The sequence below is a fragment of the Ovis aries genome, chromosome 4, assembly GCF_016772045.2.
Source record: "Ovis aries strain OAR_USU_Benz2616 breed Rambouillet chromosome 4, ARS-UI_Ramb_v3.0, whole genome shotgun sequence".
NCBI lineage: Eukaryota > Metazoa > Chordata > Mammalia > Artiodactyla > Bovidae > Ovis > Ovis aries.
The window spans coordinates 24,733,145-24,748,203 of record NC_056057.1 but is presented as its reverse complement, the minus strand read 5'-3'; the positions used below and the strand labels follow the sequence as shown (position 1 = coordinate 24,748,203).

Below are 15,059 nucleotides of genomic sequence, written 5' to 3'. Positions count from 1 at the left end.
ACGTTTTTCATGTAATGTACGGTAATGAGTGAAACTTCTGAGAAGTATATCATGGAAAGAATTAATTGCAGCCAGTTCATAGTAGACAGTTAAATATTTAATTTACCACATGTACTAGGTTTGCTTAGCTTATCAATTTCCAAAGCAAAATTATTTCAGTTTGGTAACCCACATACTATGGAAATTTCATCACTCTTTTAAGCCTCTAAGTTATTCAGCTTACTCAGAGTGCAACTGGAGGGTGGATGGGACAGTGTGGGAGGTATTATGAGAATTCTCAAAAAATTTCAAAGCACCTGATGACATGCATTGGAGAAGGAAATGGCAACCCACTCCAGTGTTCTTGTCTGGAGAATCCTGGGGACGGGGGAGCCTGGTGGGCTGCCGTCTATGGGGTCGTACAGAGTCGGACACGACTGAAGTGACTTAGCAGCAGCAGCAGCAGATGACTAGGAAACTGTATTTTCTGTTTCTGATTCTTTTCATTAAAACTGAAGTCCAAACACACCTGTTCTAAGAGAGCATAAAGATAAGTCAAGAAAGTTACCTGCCAGTGGTTATTATAATTCAACCATCCCATCATTTAGCCTGTGATTTTGTATTTCTTTTTGTTGTTGTTTTTAGCCCCTTTGTTTTGGTTATTTATCTTAATGTTTGACCTCACTAGAATGAACATTATGTTTGGACTCACTTCCCTGGCTTTACTCTCTGAGGACACTTTAGACTCATTTTTTGCCTCCACCCTTGGGAGTGACTACCAGGCTCATTCCTTAATGTACCTCTTCCCCTCTGATCTCCCAATTAGAAGGTGGAAATTATATAGAGCTTCCCTTCTGAACTACACAAGACTGGAGCTCAGCAAGACACACCCGTGATGTAGAGGTTCTCAGCCGTAAACTATTGACATTTTGGACCAGATAACTTTTATTTTGGGGGCCTGTGCCCTCTGGGATGTTTAGCAGCACTAAAACCCATTACGTGTGCATGTGTGTGTGTGTGTGTGTGCTCAGTCATATCTGACTCTTTTGGACCCCATGGACTGTAGCCTACCAGGCTCCTGTGTCTATGGGATTCTCCAGGCAAGAGTCCTGGAGTGTGTTGCCATTTCTTCCTGAGTCTCTTGTGTATCCTGCATTGGCAGATGGGTTCTTTACCATTGCACCACCTGCAAAGCCCATAAAGTGCACTAGTCATTAGATAAAATACTACTTTCCCCAGTTAAGACAGCCAAATGTATCTCCAGGCATTGCCACACATCCCTTGGGAGCATAATCACCCCCTCTTAAGAAGAATCACCCTCACCTAAAAGAAACAGTGTGGAGACAGATTTATCTCCCCAGTTACAATCCTGCTGAGCAATCACAATGTGCAAGGCACTACTGTTACGTACTGTGAAAAACTTCGAGAAGGGAGAGGTCCAGTTTCTGTCTTCACAGAACTTCTGGAATATATAGGAAATGAATACAAATAACTAGAACATAGGACAACCTGGCATAAAAAGTAGTGATCTCTTTGATGTGTATTCAGAAAGAGGAAAATGAAATTCCCTTTGGAAAAATAAAAAAGAGTGCTTGGGAAATGTAGGTAGGTCTTGGAGGTAAAGGTTTTCCTGGTAGCTCAGACAGTAAAGAACCTACCTGCAATGCAGGAGACCTGGATTCGATTTCTGGGTCTCACAGAGATCCCTGGGTCCACGGGGTCTCACAGAGTCGGACATGACTGAGCGACTAACACACTGGAGGCAGAACATGATTGCAGTGATCAGAATGGAACATGAAGGTGTTGAGGAAGAGTTGTGAACAGCTTTGAATTCCAGATGTTTGGACCTTTGTTCGTTATGAAGTTACTTTCATTTAAGTTTGTTTTATTTTTGATGAAGGGAAATGCCATATGAAATTCATGGCCCCTGTTCTCTTACTTTTACATTTAACTCTTTTCTACATCCACCATAAATTGTGGGTAGAAAAATAAGGAGTTTGTGACCAGTTCAACAAATCCAGTCCAGAGTACTTCTTCTGCTGCTGCTAAGTCGCTTCAGTCGTGTCCGACTCTGTGCGACCCCATAGACAGCAGCCCACTAGGCTCCTCTGTCCCTGGGATTCTCCAGGCAAGAATGCTGGAGTGGGTTGCCATTTCCTTCTCCTGGGTAAATGTTAATTGATAGAATGGATGGAGCTTATACTTATAAAATCATTACTTTAATTATTTATTCATTTTTAATAGTTTATTATTAAACAAGTAAAACAACTTAAGAAATAATCTTGTTGGAAAACAATGATTTCAAGAAATAGGCAGAAAAATATTAAAGTTGCTATCTTTGACGATTGGATGGGAAATTAGCACCCAATTTTAATAATATTGAAACTAAAAGCACAATATAGATAAGAAAGGCAAAGGATATAATCTAAAGCTGTCTGTTTAAGACATTGATTCTTAACCTCTGGGGACTAAAGGATCCCTTTGAGTATACTATGAAAGTGATAGTTTCCCCAAGAAAAATACCAATAGTCACATACTCATAAAATCTGGTAAGACACTTCAGGGTGTTCTTGGCCTTCTGAAGCCCATACATGGCCTTTCTAGGCATCCATGGCCCTTGGGTTATAAAAAACCCTGACAGAAAACTACAGCTACAAAACGTAGACCATTGATTGTTTCAGAGATCTAAGAAACTCGAGAAGTGCCTAAAATAACCATAAGCACAATTTAGAAGCTGAAATTCCTGGGCTGTTTATAAATACCTGGATTTCATTTTGAAATATAGTCAGAAAGCATTTAGTTAGCATTTCCTATTAAAGTTCTGAAAATGTAGATTACTTTTATTTGATGGAAAAAGTGCTGTATCTTTTAAAAGCAACATGAGAGAGCAATAGAAGGATTGAGTTGAAACTGAGAAGCCTTTAGGGCTCCTTCCAAGACATTTAAACTTGGACTAGTAATTTAGCTTCCCTGAGCTTCAGTTTTATGCTTTGTTATAATACAGTCTTGTACTATCTTATTTTTAAGTCCTCTATATGGTCTAAAATTTCATAATTTAAATTAACTCATCTAAATCTAAAGAGACGATAAATAAATAACTTCTAAAAAATGAGAATAGCTCCAATTATTTTCACAGTAATAACGTATTATCAGGAAGTGATTCAAAGCTGGACATAGTTGGATTGCTAAACGACTGAATTTGCAAAAGTGGGCGATAATTAAGTTGTTACACTCAGTCCTAATTAATTATTAATGACTTCTCCATGACTTTGAATCAGAAGAGTTTTTTTTCAGGAGAGGTTCTGACTGGGCTGTCTGAATGATGAATCATCTCCCACACCAAGGTGGTCTTCCCCAGCTCCAAGGTACTCATAGGAACTACCAGGAAATTTGACTGTGGTTGCCTGTGTTGTACTTGGCATTTTACTTTTAAAAAAAACACACAAAAAAAACCCCCTCACTTTCAGTATTGATATCACCATGCTTTAGCCTGCAGAAGCAAAAGATTTTCTTTGAGGAAAAGTGCTTGACATTAAAAAAAACAATGCCCACAGCCAAGGCTCTCATCATCTGAATTCACTCACCATTTGTGTGGCTTTAAATGTGGCTGCACACACACCAGTTCTAGGGATCAGAAATGCATCTGGGTAGCAGAAGCCGGATAATGTGGCCTCCTCCACCCCCTTTTGTTGTCTGTTTTTGTAGCATATGTTAGCCACCAAAGAGACAAACAAGGATAAATGCTTTTCTCCTTTCCCATCTGGTTCTCTGCCAGAGATACAGGGCCTGCAAAGCATCAGATTTCAGTGTCCCGACTGCTGAGAAATCCCACTTTTTTGTTCTCTATCCATCACCATTCTTCTTTTCAACAAATATTTTCCCATCAAGTACAAAGCAATGGAGTCCAATAAAATCCAGGGTTGTTTCCATTAACTCCCCTCCCAATTCCTGGTCATTAATAATGCATTTGTAGGATAATATTTTTGCACCTTATTTCATAGAACTGTGGTCTGATATAAGGGCTATATATCCACAATATTTTGAACTTCTGAAATGAAAAATTACAGAGTTTTTCATATATAAATGAGTTCTGGTCTATGAATCAACCAACAAGTCTGTTGTTTGGACCTCATAATACATTTCTTATGGAAATAACTTTGAAAATGACACTAGAACTATAGATTAGAAAAGAGATACAAGAAGAGAGAGAGAGGAGCCTAAACCAACATACACTACATAACATTACACATCCTCTGCATTGCAAACATTTGTATCGTTTGCATGTCTGTTCCGTAACGGAAACCAAGAAGCCCTTAGAAGCTGGTCAGCAGGGTACGGGGCAAGGACTGTTTCTTTCAGGTGTGTAAACAGTGAGTCTCATAAGGAGATGCTGGTTGCACCTGCCACATGGAGAGTTGCGGCACTGTTATGAGGTAATGCTGCTGTTTCTTCTACGTTAGGAACCTTCAGAACTCCACAAGCTGAGGACTGTGTGGCTGCTGCAACTGTCCACATTTGCAATTGTAAATTGGATGTTTCAATATCAGAGGTTGCCAAAATGTGATTAACTCTGCTAAATAAATGGTTATAATCTAGAAGTTTGTTTGGAACTGTAGGAATCTATTAATATTTTCAACTGGCTAAATGAGCATGGCTATATAATACCAGAGTAGTAATTTCTTTTGTTAAAAATTTTCAAGCATTCAGAAAACTAGAGAGAATAATACAGTGAATGTTCATAGCTCTATCACTTCAATTTAAAAATCATTATGATGTCTTATAATAACCTATAGTGGAAAAGAATCTGAAAAAGAATAGATATGTCTCCCTGAATCACTTTGCTGTACATCTGAAACTAACACAACATTGTGAATCGACTATATTTCAATAAAAACATAATGATTTTGATTCATTTTCATTAGTTTTTTTTCCTTCTAATTGCCAAATATAATGCAGCAAAACGTAGATTTCATACTTTAGTTATACAACTCAAAAAGCACCTACATTTTCTTATGTAGCGACAATGACATCATAACTCCTAATAAAAGTATTCTTATTCTGTCATGCCATGTTTATAATCAATTTTCTCTCATTGCCTATAGAATATATTTTATATTTGGTTTGTTATCTAAGCAGGATTCCCCACAATACATTTGGGGGTTATGTATCTGAAATGTCTTTGTGTTTGGAGCAGTCCCATTTCCCTATTTTTCTCACGTACAATTGACTTGCCAAATCTATGTCCGTGTGATGATTGTCAGCGATGTTTTTTCCCCTGAAGCAGTATTTAACGTGTTACTTTATTCCTTATATTAACATATCCTTTAAATGGACATTAACTTTGGAGGTGAGCAACCTCTTAAAATATCATTACAGTGTACTGATTTTGTAATATGTAGATTCTAACAGATCATTTAGATTTTGACCTAAAGAAAAGTAAAAGGTTGTTATCTTCCATCATTGATGGAAGAAAGAATAATGTGATCGAGATGAAAAGAGTTCCCACATTGTTTAATATTAATCATATACCATAACAAATGTTTTATATATGGGCTGCTCTTTTTCATGCTACTTGTCTGGTTTCTCCATTTCTTGAAGACTCTGGCACAAGGGATTCTACTTGAGAAATGTTGGGAGATAACATTAGAGAATTCTAGACCAAATTTTAAAGGGTCTTTAATTCCCAAAAAAGGCCCCTTTACATATTTGACTTTGAAATATGCCTCAAAAATGGACTGCAAAGTGGGGCATCTACAGTCAGAGAACATTTAGGCATCTACTTGAATAAGCAAGGACAACCCTTGCTGCTGCAATAGTAACTTGCTACATGAGTGATTATTCTGTGAAACCAACTCCAGAAAATGAATGTAATACTTGGTTTTCTTTCCCCTGGTTATGCTTTGTTATTATTAATCAACAAAGAGTAGTTGATAGGTGAGTAGCATAAAATGACCTAAAACGTGAAAGCATGCCTTGGCCATAGTAGCATCTAAACACAGCAACACTTGTAATCCTCAGAACACTATTGTGTGGTTACTAAAGTGGAAGTGTCAGTCCTCAGCTGTGTCCCACTCTTTGTGACCCCACGGACTGTAGCCTGCTAGGCTCCTCTGCCCAAGGAATTCAGGCAGGAATATCGGGGTAGGTTGCCATTTCGTTCTCCTGAAGATCTTCCCAACCCAGCGATCAAACCTAGCTCTCCTGCAGTGCAGACAGATTCTTTACTGTCTGAGCCACCAGGGAAGCTAGATATTATTATTATTGTCATTTTAAAGGTAAGAAAACTGGGTTACAAAAACTTTAAGTGATTTCCCCAGTACCACATAATAATAAATAGATGATTCAGGAACTGAACTGAGGCAATCACGCTGTTAACCTCACTACTGCACTATACTGTTTCTTTGAATATATGATGAGCTGATTGCTATCTTATTGCTATAAACAACAGAAGATAGAGAAATTTCCTCTGACTCTGAAAATTGCAACATTTTATAGCCCATGGGGAATTTTAATGTGAGTACTTAAATATTGCATATAATTTAATAATAACTATATTCCTTTTATTTTAAAAAGGTCATCGATAACCTTGGTCCTTTGGAACTGATTCTTAATACTCCTAGCCATCATAGAGTTCATCACGGTGAGGAAATTTGATCTTTTCTTCTTTTCTTCTTCATTTCTTAAAAAAATGATATTATTTTGTATCATTTCATCACAATTACCCAACCTAGTCAGCACACATTTTATAAGTAGGCATTTGCTTCTTCTTTTGAAGCTGGACAAACCTCATCTTCAAAGCAAGGACTGGAGGGAAAAAACCAAAAAGAAAAAAAACAACCAAAAACCTTTACATGTCTGGCTTTTAGATTTTCCTTTTTCCTTAGATCTCCTCAGATGTAGTGGGAAAAAGAGTTAACCAGACGATGGAGTACACACTTCATAGAATCTAGTGTTGTCAGTGAAAAGATATTTTTAGGAACATCATTGTTTCGAAAGTATAACTTCCTTTTTTAAAAATAAACTTAATATTTTGTCTCACAGGCAGAAACCGTTATTGTATAGATAAAAATTTTGCTGGAACTCTTATTATATGGGATAGAATTTTTGGTAAGTAAAAAGTACAAGCATTTAAAAAATTGAATTAACTCCTTAATTCACAGAAAGTCAAAGATCATATCATTATTGTTTGTCTTCCAGGGACATTTGAGGCAGAAAATGAAAAAGTTGTATATGGTCTAACACATCCCATTAATACCTTTGAACCTTTCAAGGTGCAGGTAATGTTATTGATTTTATTCTTTCTGCATTGATCACATCTTCTTATAAATTTTGTATTTGAAAGAAAATTTAGTTGCTGAAAGGTAAAAGTACATTACATTGACCTGAAAAAAAGATTACTTTAGCTGTAGAAGAATTTGAAAATAACTCTGGCACTCCAAGATTTGAATCAAATTGGGCCAAATAAATTTGAAAACAATTCATCACCACAATTTTTAAAGATGTCTGTTACCTAGAATTAAAAGAAATAGTTCTTTAGCAACATACCTCTCAGAATAGACCTGAAATATATTCGTGTGTTCAGAAGGAGTGGTAGTAAAATGTATAATTAAGGCTGATCCCAGAGTAAGAAAAATATTTGCTTCAAGGCTACATGACTCTGGTTAGAAATTCAAGGTGAGGCCTCTGCCCTCCTCTTCTTGGACTGAGGTGTCAAGAGCTATTATGGGTGGGTTAGGTCTGCACATTACCTCACCTGCTAAGACTCTTTGCCCTGGACTAGTTTTCTGTCAGACATGTGGTATTGGTTGTGCGCTGGTCTCAATGGTTGGCACTAGAGAGATGAGGAATGTCTATGAAGCTCTGATCCGTCAGCAGCAGACCACCGCAAACCCTCCCTGGGGTCAGGACTAGTAAATGAGAAAAAGATAAGAATACTTGAAAACCTGAGGAGGTCAGTCAATGACAGCTCTGTCCAGGGGACTGGATATACAGCATTCAGAAAGGGAGAAAGTGCAGGCTCATGTTGGGTCTGCTTTAAAACCTACTTCCTCAAAGTTTTTAAGGAAATTTAAAGTAAGAAAATTGACATTTATTGGGCTTTGACTATACGCAGGGCATTACTAACAGCACAAATATTTAACCATTGTTAAAACTTACTAAGGTTTATCTTCTGTTCAGATCAGTTCAGTTGCTCAGTCGTATCTGACTCTTTGTGACCCCATGGACTGCAGTTTGCCAGGCCTCCCTGTCCATCACCAACTCCCAGAGTTTACACAGACTCATGTCCATTGAGTCGTTGGTGCCATCCAACCATTTCATCTTCTGTCATCCCCTTCTCCTCCCGAGTTCAGTCTTTCCCAGAATCAGGGTCTTTTCAAATGAGTTAGTTCTTCTCATCAGGTGGCCAAAGTATTGGAGTTTGAGCTTCAGTATCAGTCCTTTCAATGAATATTCAAGACTGATTTATTTTAGGAGGGACTGGTTGGATCTCCTTGCAGTTCAAGGGACTCTCAAGAGTCTTCTCCAACACCACAGTTCAAAAGCATCAATACTTCAGCGCTCAGCTTTCTTTATAGTCGAACTCTCACATCCATACATGACTATTGGAAAAACCATAGCCTTGACTAGACGGATCTTTGTTGGTGCAATGATGTCTCTGCTTTTTAATATGCTGTCTAGGTTGGTCATAACCTTTCTTCCAAGGAGTAAGCGTCTTTCAATTTCATGGCTGCAGTCACCATCTGCAGTGATTTTGGAGCCCCCCAAAATAAAGTCTGACACTGTTTCCATTGTTTCCCCGTCTATTTCCCATGAAGTGATGGGACCAGATGCCATGATCTTCATTTTCTGAATGTTGAGCTTTAAGCCAACTTTTTCACTCTCCTCTTTTTACTTTCATCAAGAGACTCTAGTTCTTCTTCACTTTCTGCCATAAGGGTGGTGTCATCTGCATATCTGAGGTGATTGATATTTCTCCTGGCAATCTTGATTCCAGCTTGTGTTTCATCCAGCCCAGCATTTCTTATGATGTCTTCTGCATGTAAGTTAAATAAGCAGGGTGACAATATACAGCCTTGACAGACTCCTTTTCCTATTTGGAACCAGTCTGTTGTTTTCATGTCCAGTTGCTTCCTGACCTGCATACAGATTTCTCAAGAGGCAGGTCAGGTGGTCTGGTATTCCCGTTATCCCTCATGTCTTCTGTTAGCCTCAGTTTTTTTGTTGTTGCTGTTTTGTATTTTTTTGGTGGATAAAACTGAGATTCCCAGGATTTAAATAATTCCTCCAACTATTCACAGTTTGTCAGATTCAAACCTAAAAGTAGAGTGGGTTGAAGGCCCAGTTCCAAACTTGATCAACTCAATTTTATGGAAAAGGCTGTCATAAATTGACTTCACTTTTCAAGTGAAAGGCACTTTTATGTCACCGTTCAGAAGAGAAATTTTATTATTTCTCTTTTTTCTTCTCAACTAATTGTATTTTCTCTCTCTCTCACTTTCTCACTCTTAGATGCTACTAAGAATGTGATGGATTTTTTTTTTTTTCAGGAAGATATTAGCAAATATTTCCAGGTACTTTTAAGAAATATTTCTAGGTACTTTCTTTATAGAACTGAAGTCAAGTTTCGAGATAATACACTTAGAGACACTTCTTCATTGGGTGTGATCTTCTCTTCATAATGTAGAGATTAAAAAGGAAATACAGCTTAGTCTCTGTCCTCTAAGAGAGAGCCTTTCAAACCTAATGTGCATATGAATCATGGGAGGATCTGATTAAAGGATGGGTTCAGTAGGTCTGAATTCCATCCAAAACTCTGTGTTTCTAACAAGCTCCCAGGAGATGCAGACACTGCTGGTTGATGGTGATCCTTTAACTAGCAAGACTTGGGGAGTGTACACGTGGAGGAAAAAGGGCTCTTATTCGAGATACAATAAGAGGTTGAAAACTGCATGGCATGAGCTGCACAAGGAATTGGATGATTAGGTTTTGAAGACACAATATTCGGACAATCACAGGTCTTTATGAGCTGCTGCTGAATCTCTGTTCAATAATCCAGGCTTCTGCCCTCAAATAAAATTTCCTTTAGCATAGTAATTGTCAGAACCGTGTCTAAGGTTTAGTCTTCTCATACTCCCTTATATTGTCAGAAATATCAAATCAGGAAATTGTAATATTAGGAGTCCCTCAACTTACAAAATTGCATATCTACTTTCACTTGTATTGCTCTATATTTAGCAAATTTTCTCACCTTCCCATCAGAGGATTCAAAAGCAACTTAGAATGGTCCCTGTTAGATAGAAAGGGCTTTTTTTTCCCCTCCTTTATTTTTAAGCATAGATCATTCATTTTGCTTTCCTTTGGGGTCCAGGTATTTCAGGCCATTGGCAAAGAAATAAGTGAGAAAGTGCTCCTTATGGGAATGCATGTAAGAATTAAAGATTTTAAAATTTTAAAAATAAAAAAATAAAAAATAATAAAAAAAAATAAAAAAAAATAAAAGTAATACGTTCAAATCTTAAAAAAAAAATAATAAAAAAATAAATAAAACATTACCATGTATTTCTCATGGCTTGTGTCTAGAATGATAGTAATACAATTGCAGTCAGTTTTTAAAATAGCAAAACGGGTAAGTGTATTAATGTGTGCCATGTCATTAATTTTCTGTATTATTATTATTTTATTACAAAGCCTCAACTAAATCCTGCATTGTTCCTTAATTGCTTTAGATTCCTTATTGTAATATTTCAAGTAATTTTAAAAGCCATTTTTATAATGTTAGCAATTTAAATTCTGTAAGAGATCATGAAAATGCACATGAGACCACAAAGTCTAACAGAACCAAAACTTCTTTCTGCATTAATTTATTACTACACTTATAATAGAACTCATTTTTAGAGTTTATAGCTGATGCCCACTATCTAGGACTGTTTTTAATTCTATGATGCATTATTATAACATGTGTGGCATATATAGCTAATTACCCTAATAGCCAATATTTAATGAGTACTTGTCATGCATGTGCGTACTTTAACTTTATACCTATCAAATGTGTTTATTTAAAGAATGTGAATTGCTGCTATAAGCCTCAAGGTAAACTTTTGACTCAGTAAACTTTTTTCTTATTACAGAATATGAAAAATACTTATAAATTTACCCTCAGAAATGGCACTGAAATTTTTTTCTTAATGTGATATGTTTACCTGTAATTCAATATAGTAAATAAAATTATTTTAAAAATATATAGCGGATATGCCTATTTATATGATTCTAGTTCTACTTTAACAACTGTTTAGCAAGTCTAGAAATGATGTCATTCGACATGGCTTGTTGAGTGCGCAGGCTGCTAGTTAATAGCATTGGAAGTAAAGTCTCTGAACTCATTGTTTTATTCTTTGTTGATTTTCTAAGCCTTTGCCATATTTTAAAATTTCAAATTTTGTGGAGTTTCAGAAATATTGATAAGAATACATTTAAGCATAAAGGTATACAGAATGCATAGAATAAATTTCAATTTATAACACAATTGCATATTAATCATCATTAGCAAATTATATATAACTATATATTAAAGAATAATTTATAAATTGCATTATACAATAAAATAAAACACATGATTTAACGTATGTAACCTGTTTGTTATAGGATTTCCTTATTTCAAATGAATTATATTTTTATTCTTCTAGTTCCATCATTTAGTTAACATATGGACTACATTCTGGGCCACGCCTGGGTTGTTCAATAAGTTTTCTGTCATATTTAAAGGACCAGGATGGAGTCCAGGTAAACCAAGACTTGGACTGATTGAAGAAATCCCAGAGGTAAATAGTGTTCATGAATTTGATGATGGGAAAGATTAATTTCCTATTGTCAGGTCTTCAGCCAGCCTGTAATTCATGCTGACTTCATGCAAATCTGAAAAAAGATGTTTCCTGAGGTAGATGCAGTCACGCGATGTGTAACTTAATGAGTGGACACCACCTAGGGGCCAATAAGAGGGGTGCCCTCTTCCAGACGGATGCTGCCTCTTCCTAGGGAGCGTGGTTTGCGGCAGAGCACCAGAGACTGGTTTTCTTGGCTCAAACCCATAGTCGAGAGCCTTTGTGTAGTGCAGAAACCACACAGACACACGTGTGGGTCCATCACAGAACCTAGAATGTGAGAGATGGAGGGAGCCTTTTGGATGATTCTGTCCAGTCTTCATTTGTCTATGAAAAATTGGGATCTCCAGAATTGAAGGTCTAAAGCCACACCAAAATGATGTGGTTATTGGATTAGACCACAACTTTATTAATTCCCTAGTGGAATAGTAGCATTAAATGCAGAAATCCATTAAAACTAAAACATTAAGCAAAGTGGAGATGTAAAACATAGAAATCCAAATGAAAAATTCAGTTTCAATATGGAATTCCTCTGATGAAAAAAGAATTTCTTTCCATCATTCAGCATATATGTTGCGATTGCTTATCAAGATAACTGTCATTAATAGTAATAAAAAAACAATAAGCTACTCTTGATTTCAGAGATAATTATGAGTATAAAAGTTAGCCAGTATTTCAAGGAAATGAAAATCATATGTTTTATTTGAATATGTTATTTTTCAAAAATCTCCATTTAAATAAGGATGTTTTCTCTTGCAGTTACAAAAGCTGCTGTGTTGGAATTTCCCAGACACCTGGTTATGTTCACAGCTAGTTATAGAACAACATTTTAAATTGATATAGGTGAAAATAGTTTGCTTATTTCAGCTCCAGAGAGTCTAGTCAGCTATGGTTCATTTATTATTTTCCTTTTTTTAATAAATAATTCTAAGTGAATATTTTAAAGTCATATTGATGCCTAAATCTGCATTATAAGGATAGGATTATAGTGTTTCTGGGAAACTGTAGTCTGGGAAAATTGTTTTCAATAAGACAGTGTTTCTCTTTGAAGCAAGATTATCTCCACTACCCCAAATCACCTTCCATTTTCTCTTTTGCTATACTTCGATGTGTAATCATGGACATATTTTAATATGTCATATAACATGTTCTTTTTTATGTTAATCATCAGTATCAATTCTTACATTGCTCTATATAAAGCAGACAAGATTAGACTCATAATGTTTCTGAAATGAGAAACAAGTCTCCTAATTTTCACATTTTTTTCCTATCTGAAGTAATAAACATGAGTAGTTTCAAGGGTCTAAAAAAAAAAGCAAAATCTTTCATTTCTTTTTTCATATCTCCTCTTCACTTAGTGTGAATTTCAGTGAGAGAGATAATGGAGCAATATCATGGAAAAGTTTTTTTCTGTCTTCCTAGGTCGAGGGGAAAGAAGTTCCTTTCTCATCATCTGCCTCTCAGCTATTGAAGATGTATGTAGTGGCACAGTTTGCTCTGATGCTGGCATTTTATGAAGAGACCTTTGCAGATAAAGCTGTAAGTAGTGCTAATTTTAAATAGCATGTGAAAAAATTATCTGTCACTCTGAAAATGAAAATAAGCTCTCTTTTCTCCGTGTGCTGTATTCTTTTCTGTAGTTTTTTTGAATTTTTGCAGTATCTCACATTTAAACAGATAAATGAATTCATCTACAATCAACTTAATTAATTGAGCCAATTATAAGTTAATTATATCCAAAATATATCTGTATAAAGTGTCCATCAAATAGTAAATTATTAATCTAAATGGCAAGTAGGAACTGATTTGCCAGAAATAAATTCTTCAACAATTATAAAGAAAGTATTTCAGAAGTTAGAATTAAATGTTTTGGGGAAAGTGGACTTTACATTAATTTCGACATACTTATCTTCAGTTAGAGAATACCCTGATAACTTGAATTTAGGGGATTTGCAATGTATGATGAACTTTATTTATTGTGTCCTTTCTAAATATTCAATATATTCAGGTCGTCTTACTCAAGCATAAGAGCACTGGACCAGATTTAGAATCTGGATTCTGATGTAGGCATTGCCACCTGGGGAATCATTTTTTGGCCACATAAGAACACCCTTACTGCCTACATCTTAAAGAAAACAAAAATAGCATAATGTACATAACAATGCCCTAACAAACCATAACAAGATAAAAACAGAAGTATTTTAAAATATTTGTTTTATATCGTAGATGTATTCACATTATGTTTTTTTCAAAAAATAGTTAAAACATTTCAAAGAAGTACATACATTATAGTGAAGTAACTAGGTTGGAGACTTCCCCCATGATTCAGAGGTAAAGAATCTGCCTTTAAGGCAGAAGACACAGGAGACACAGGTTTGATCCCTGGGTGGGGAAGATCCCCTGGAGGATGGCATGGCAACCCACTCCAATATTCTTGCCTGGAGAGACCCATGGACAGAGGAGCCTGGTGGGCTGCAGTCCATGGGGTCACAGAGTCGGATACGACTTGAAGTGACTGAGCACGCATGCACAGCTAGTTTGGAAACAGGTGAAATTGAAAGAAGAATGACAGAAGAATGGAAAATCGGTGTCTTTGACTTTGTTACCAAGTAAATACATACCTCATAAAAGAACCTCACTGAGTTAAGAATGTTGAGGACTCAGTGAGGACTCATTCATAGCTCTGTATGAGTAACTGTTAGGCTCTAAAGAAACAAAGAAAAGGGTGTTTCCATTTTCAGCAAAGTGGGTTAGATACACCGACATCTTTTTAAGGTGTATCGGATACCTAAAATTTCTGACAAAATGTAATTTTTAAGAAAACTCTTTACACTACATAGATGAGTTGGCCAAAAAAATTAGGTACTCCTTAGAGGCTGAAAATGTTGAGAAAATGCAAATTCAATAAGGTGCTATTTCTGACCTGACAGCTGTCCCAGGCACTGAATAGTCACTGTTGGTCAGTTCCTTAAGGGACCCAAAACAAAGCTGAGAGTCTACATGGGTAGAAGATCAGTTATAGAATTTCAAGTAAAACAACTGAAAGCAAAAAAAATACTCTTAGTGAAGGGATGGAGAGGAGGATGAGGAAAAGAAACATAGAACAGAAACTTGCCCTTACTGAAATGGCTTTGAGGAGGCAAAAAAAAAGTCTTCCCCGTGATTTTTTAGCTGCAAACCATCTCTCCCTCAAATATGCAT

The 15,059-nt window shown here is 36.3% G+C and overlaps 1 protein-coding gene across 7 annotated transcripts in view; it reads left to right on the top strand.

Moving 5' to 3' along the window:
• AGMO (alkylglycerol monooxygenase) overlaps positions 1–15,059 on the top strand; it is a 504,195-nt gene that overhangs the window by 185,805 nt on the left and 303,331 nt on the right. For all 7 annotated transcript variants that reach the window (XR_009600465.1, XM_060414948.1, XM_060414949.1 and 4 more), the window contains exons 6-10: positions 6,553–6,619; positions 7,021–7,086; positions 7,177–7,256; positions 11,664–11,798; positions 13,281–13,397. Coding sequence is in view for 6 of the 7 variants with exons in the window: in XM_060414948.1 (XP_060270931.1) it covers positions 6,553–6,619; positions 7,021–7,086; positions 7,177–7,256; positions 11,664–11,798; positions 13,281–13,397 (465 nt within the window). In the remaining variant the exon portion in view is untranslated. The remainder of the gene's footprint in view (positions 1–6,552; positions 6,620–7,020; positions 7,087–7,176; positions 7,257–11,663; positions 11,799–13,280; positions 13,398–15,059) is intronic.